The sequence below is a fragment of the Frankliniella occidentalis genome, unplaced genomic scaffold, assembly GCF_000697945.3.
Source record: "Frankliniella occidentalis isolate FOCC.00 unplaced genomic scaffold, Focc_3.1 Scaffold52, whole genome shotgun sequence".
NCBI lineage: Eukaryota > Metazoa > Arthropoda > Insecta > Thysanoptera > Thripidae > Frankliniella > Frankliniella occidentalis.
Window position 1 is genome coordinate 1,945,131 of NW_026267182.1, and position 6,262 is coordinate 1,951,392.

At 59.1% G+C, this 6,262-nt stretch overlaps 1 protein-coding gene across 1 annotated transcript in view; it reads left to right on the forward strand.

Moving 5' to 3' along the window:
* The window catches only part of LOC113205256 (uncharacterized), a 195,168-nt gene extending 189,204 nt beyond the window's left edge, over positions 1-5,964 (forward strand). Inside the window, exons 5-12 of the mRNA XM_052267458.1 lie at positions 26-45; positions 137-530; positions 620-832; positions 1,664-1,937; positions 3,187-3,358; positions 3,764-4,053; positions 4,205-4,463; positions 4,953-5,964. Coding sequence (XP_052123418.1) covers positions 26-45; positions 137-530; positions 620-832; positions 1,664-1,937; positions 3,187-3,358; positions 3,764-4,053; positions 4,205-4,463; positions 4,953-5,296 — 1,966 coding nt within the window. The 3' untranslated portion in view covers positions 5,297-5,964. The remainder of the gene's footprint in view (positions 1-25; positions 46-136; positions 531-619; positions 833-1,663; positions 1,938-3,186; positions 3,359-3,763; positions 4,054-4,204; positions 4,464-4,952) is intronic.
* Positions 5,965-6,262: the final 298 nt, after the last annotated feature.

Consider the following 6,262-nt stretch of genomic DNA (forward strand, 5'->3'; position numbering starts at 1 on the left):
TAAAAATTTCGTAGTATTATACAAGATTTGAGAGAATTTTCCGATGTTTGGTTGAGTTGTGAAAGAAGTTGACGGATATTTCAAGCTCACATTTCAGTGCACTTCACGCTCACGCTCTGCTCCGCTGTGCTCGCAGGGGCCGAGAACTGCCCGCACGACTTCCTGCGCGTGTACGACGGGCGGGACGAGCGCGCGCCGCTGGTGGGCGTGTTCTGCGGCATGGGCCGCTTCCCGTACTCCATCATCGGCACGGGCAGCGCGCTGCTCGTCGAGTTCGTCACGTCGGCGGCGGGGCCGCTGCTGCACTCGGGCTTCCACTTCAACGTGGGCTCGTGGCCGGGCCGCAACCAGACGGCGGCCGCGCGCCTGCCGGGGCCCTGCTCGTGGCGGCTCAGCCAGGCGGCGCTGCGCAAGGCGGGCGACCAGGAGGGCGTCTTCCTCTCCGTCGTGCACTGGTACCCGCCGCACACCACCTGCACGTACCTCATCCAGGGTGACCCGGGCCACGTCGTGCGGCTGTCGTTCCCCAGGTGAGCCGATTGTCTACTATACCTACCTTTGCCTCTGCCTTTGCCACTCTCCTCTTTGCTGACGACTCTGCTTTTTCTGTCTCGCGCAGCTTCCGCATCAACCGGATCGAGTCGCCGATGGAGCCCTGGGAGGGCGACTGCGGCGAGTCGCTGACGCTGTACGACGCGTCCTGGCCGGACGACACCAAGATCATCCGCACCTTCTGCGACACCTTTTCGCGGCCGCAGGAGAAGACGGACTTCGTGTCGTCGGCCGAGTCCATGTTTGTTCGCTTCGAGAGCAAGACAGGCAGCTACTCGGGGTAAACGACTTCTTGTGTTTGTTGTATTTTTACCCTCCCCCTTTTTTTTGGCTCAGCCGCGCTCGCTCCCCTCCGCATGACTTGCTGGTGCGCCTCAGTGCACCGCCCTGCCCCGCCCCGCCTTCACGAGGCTGTCTGAGCTGCGCTAAGCATCGCTGAGCATCCAGGATGCGACGTGCTCGGAGTGGGGTCCGCCCCTACCACCCGGCGCCCCGGCGCGGCCCGGCCAGCGCGCAGCTCTCTGGCGAGCCTCCGGCACCAGCGCTTCGGGGGGTATTCTCACGCTCCCTACGCCGGAGTTTCCGGTTTCCCCGCCACCGTTCCCTTTGTTGCTTCAGTAGCCGGCGTCGCAAACGACGCTGGGGGCTCCGGGGCCTCGCGGGGGCGGGGGCAGCGGTGGGGCGGCGGCCAAAGCCAGCGGGCTCAAACCCAAGGGTGCCCGCCCCGCCTGCTCCGCCCCGCCGGCGGCCCAGCTGGGGACCGGCCCCTGTTGTGCATTGGGAGGGCGGTTGCCCGCCGCCCTCCACCCGTCCCTTTTCCCGCGCGGGGCAGCGGGGGCCCTGCCCTGCCCACAACGGGGCCGCCTCTACCCCGCCAGGACACCTAGGGGACTCCACTCTGCCATCTGTCAAGCCGTGGAGTCGACATCACTCCAACAACAGGGGGCGGCGTCGTGGTTCCTCGCGGGGGCTGGCCCGCCCCTGCGCGCGGGGGTGGGGGCGGGGCACGGGGGCAGATTGATCCATCATTCCCAACCCTCCGCAAACTTCTCTCTCCCCCCATGACGCCGTGCTGACGCCGTTTGCCCTCTCTCTCTCTGTCTGCCCGCAGGTCCTCGCTGTACTACTGGGCGCAGTACGACTTCTTCAACAACTCGCTGTCGGGCGACCGCGTGGGCGGCACGGCCTGCGACGAGCTCATCCCGTCGTGGCGCGCCTCTCGCGGCAGCGTCCGCTCGCCCACCAACACGCTCGTGTTCCGCGGCGTCGGCCCCGGCGGCATCACCTCGGTGGCCCAGGACGCCGTCCGCTGCACGTACCGCTTCGTCACGGACCCGCGCCTCTACGCCCGCGTCGAGGTGTCCGTGCACCACATCAAGTTTCGGGTCAGTAGTTTGTTTGTGCATCGTCATTGGCGGGGGTTGTTGTGGGTTTTTTTGGGGGGTTCATTTCCCCCTGCTCGTTGGTGCGGGTGACCTCACGCCACATCTAGAACTTTATGTCTGCAAAAATTTTCCGGGAAAACTTGTCTAGAAAAATTTGGAAAAAAATGAAATATTTCCAGGAATTTTCTTGACAATACTAATCAGACATTGTTTTTAAAAACTCTTGAAAGATTTTCCCCCAAAAAAACTTTTCTAGTCACGCCCTGGCCCGCTCGGGCCCGCTACACCTCGCCACTAGTGCGCCGCGCCGCCGCCGCCGCCCCATATCGCCGAGCTCCCGGCGCAGCCTCGCCACTCATAACCGTTACATGTTGTGGCCGGGCCGCGCCGCGCCGCCACCATACGCCCCTGGGGGATGTTAATTAAGCCGGCCTGCGCCACGACCTTCACGGAGGAGAAGCGGAGCAGCAGCAGCCCCGCCGGTGCGCTTTCCAGCTGGGGTTGGCCGTCGGGCAGGCCGACGAGCAGCGAACCTCCTCTCTGAACAGGGTCCGGGAGGGGCCTGCCGGGCCTGCCTCCCCCGACGGGCTGGTCAAGGCTGCGGCCCCTGGCTGCCAGCAGCGTGGACTGGGGTGTGGGGTGGGGCGGGGCAAGGCGGGGCGGGCGCCGTCGCTGGCACCGCACCCCCGGCCTGCTGCACACAATGGCGGCGCCTGGAAGGGCAGGGCGTCCCTGAAAGGGCGGGCGGGCGATGCCACCAAGCACATTTTAATTCTGCGACATCTTTTTCTCTCCCTTTTTTCGCGGACCTGTGACACGGAGGGGGAGGGGAGGGGCGTTGAAGGAGGCTGGTGGAAAGAAGAAGGGGGCGGAGGAGTGGGCAGGACAGGACGCTGCTCCGAACAAACATGCAATGCAAATACAGCCGAGTGCAATCTCGTTGGCGCCCCTCCCGCTCCCCGCTCCTCCCGGTGCGCCCCGGGCTGTGCTAGCGCCCGTGGGGCCCGGGGTCCACCCGCCCGCATGTCTTGACCGTCGCGACGCTCACTTAGGAGGCGAAGCGTCTGAATCGAAGGAAAGCAGGAGTAAAATCCCCTTCGACCCTCGCAGTCTGGGCCGGAGATTGAGTTGACCAGTCGCCTCGCTTCGCAGGGAGCGCTCCTCCTCCGCTCGGACCATGGCAGCGGGGCCCTCGCTCGCTCTCTTCTTCCTCACCCTCACAGTCGCGTCGCTGTCGCTCTTGTTGCAGGAGGGGCCGTACTCGCCGCTCATCAACAGCTGCTGGGACGGCCGGGGGGACCGCCTGCTGCTGTGGGAGCCGCCGGCGGCGCAGGCGAGCGCGGTGCTGTCGGGCCAGGCCAGGGACATCCAGCCCGCCAACCGGTCGCTGGGCGGCCTGTGCATGCACCAGAGCGTCGACAGTGAGTACCGCAGCCTTGGTCAACTTGTAAACACTGTGCTGGTTTTCTGTTCAAAAAGTGAAACGGTGAGGCGAGGTAGTCCAGCAGCAGCTCCGGCGATCTTGCTACACAGCCAGCCGTCAGCGCCTGACCATCGAAGCATAGGCAACCAACTCAACAGCTGTGCACTGCGTTGCCTACCCATCAGTCGCCAGGCGCTTCCCTACCGAAAGACGCCCATTTTCACCTTTCTTACTCAACCATTTGTGTATTTTCGAAATGCTGAACTAAATTTTTGAACACAAACTTACAGCTGTATTCAAAAATATGTAGATTATGAATTTCTTCAAATTCTCACTCAACGTCTTGGTCCTATTTTACGTCTGTATTCCGCACTGATCATTCTCCGTGTCCCTGCCTGTGCAGACGGCAACATCCAGCTGGTGTCCCGGGGCCCGGTGCTGCTGCTACAGATGAGCCTGCCCTGGCCGGGCGCCGAGCAGTACTTCCGCCAGGAGAGCCCGCTGTTCGAGGCGCGCTACCGCTTCGTGCACGGGCCGCTGTGCGGGCCCGCGGCCCTGGCCGCCGCCTCCGAGGGCCAGCTCGTGTTCCCGCACCTCGAGGCGCTGGCCGTGGCGCCGCCGCCGCGCGCCATCGACTGCCGCTGGGAGCTCAACGTGCACTGGAAGAAGGACCTCTGGCTGCACTTCGAGAAGGTGCGGACGGGTCGCTCCACTTCCGATTATCTTTATTTTTCAAAAAAAAAAAAAAAAACTGCTTTGCACGTTTGAATTTAAAAACAAAATGCTGGCTAATTTTATATTGGTTTTAAACACTACTTGTGGGTTTTATTTTATTTTTTTACAGCTGACGTTCACGACGCACTCGTGCTCGGAGGCGCGCTTGCAGATCCTGCTTGCGGACATCCCCGGGGCGGAGCCGTGGTTCAGCAGCTGCGGGGACGGCGGCGAGCAGCGCAAGCTGCCCATCCTGCAGACGGACCAGCTCGAGGGCCCCGTCACCGTCACCCTCACGGCGTCCTCCCCCAACGCCGTGGCCTTCAACCTCCGCTGGACGGAGCTGCAAAGGGGATCGGCGGCCCTGGGCCGCCTGCAGGCCGCGGGAGGTGAGGCTCCCGAGGGTCCGCCCACGCCCACATCCTGAAAAATGTCGATAAAATTATATTTTCAATTTACTCGATTCTTTTAAAAGCATTTGCTTGGGAATGTTTGCTTGGGAATTTTGTGCTCAATCGGAGATCGTTTTTATTGATACAAGAACAATTGAATTCACTGGCGTTTTTCTGAGAGTACCAAAGGGTAAGCGGATTGACAGTGAACCAACCTTCACCAAATTCAATTGTAGTCCCTTCGGGTAGCTTCTCTTTGTTTGCGCAAGTCTCGGCCTGCTGTGGTGCACTCTCACATCAACTCACCTACCCTCTCGTCAACTCAGTGAAACGGGTTCTCCAAAAAAAAATAATAAAAAAAAAAAAAATTCATCGTTCTCGACTCATATTCAAGAATATTGTACCTGTTTTGAGAAGCACGACATGCTCTTACTTGTAACGATTACCTTTGTGCTCTTTGTTGATCCCCGTCCCTTTGTCCGGCAGCGGCGGAGAGTCCCCCGGGGGACCTGCGGGTCAACGACGACTGTGCCTTCATGTGCCCCGGCACGGCGGGCATGTGCATCCCCTCCCGGCTGGTCTGCAACGGGGTGCTCAACTGCCCGCCGCCGGTGCCGGGCGTCGCGGACGCCGTCGTGCTCTCGGGGGAGATGGCCACCTCGGACGAGGACCCCGCGCACTGCGCGCCCGTGCGGGACGACGGCTACCCGCGGTGGACGCTGTACGTCGGCGCGGCGTCGGCCGCCCTGCTCGCGCTGGCCGCGCTCATCCTGCTGTGCAGGGCGTGCTGCTGCTGCGGGAAGCAGCGGGACATCGAGGTGCCGTACTGAATCCTGGGACTCTACGAAAAGGAGCGTGGATACCTACCTGTGGCCCTTGTATACTGTGTGCGGGGAGCGGGAGCACTCTCAAATCCTTGTGATGATCCTCATAATTGTGTTCTTCCTGTTGCTCAACGTGTGCTTCGCTTCTCCTGACGAGGCGATTCCTCCGGGCCAAGCCTTGACAGACACTGTTCACAGTACCTGTCACAACTTTCACATCATTGAACCGGCGATGAAACCGACGGATGTAAAAAACTTTTAGTGTTATGTTAAAATGAAAAGAAAAGTCCAGGCATGCTTTGCAGCCTCAATGTGTTTTTGATAACAAAAAGGGCTTATGTGATGTATATTTGTGTTTTAAAACTGTAAGCAAAAGTTGCTTTCATTTTTAAGATTTAAAAGTATGGTTTGTAATATCACCACTTATATATTGATACTGCCATTTAAATGTGCTGTATTTTTACAAGCAAAATGATTTCTGTATATTTTTAGAATACAACCATAAATTATTTGGTTAAAGACTTCAGTATGTGCCTGTATGGAATCAATTGATGAATGGCTGGAAAATCATTTGCGTGTTACTTTGTTGTTATTGTAGATAGCACAATAGGGTATGAGTGGCGTGATAATGATATGTAAGTTAAACATGAAATAAATCTACGTTGTTATAAAAATTGTTATCACTAAACATGATTATGGCTCCCAAGACATTACATTCTTGCTTGGAAAAGGTTGCAACCATACCAGGAATGAATGGTGGGTAAAGAGGAGATGGTTGAATACGTGCGCTCGTTAAGCTGCGCAGGCCAACCACAGGCTCTCGTTGGTGGCACGCGTGACATCCACGCCACGTCTCTTCGTTTAGTACCTACAACCGATACAGCCACAGGCAGCTTCGTCCGAACCGATTATAGGCCAAGTCCACACGGTACCGCCAATGCTCACGCAGCCCAGGCTTACCCAGGCCACTAG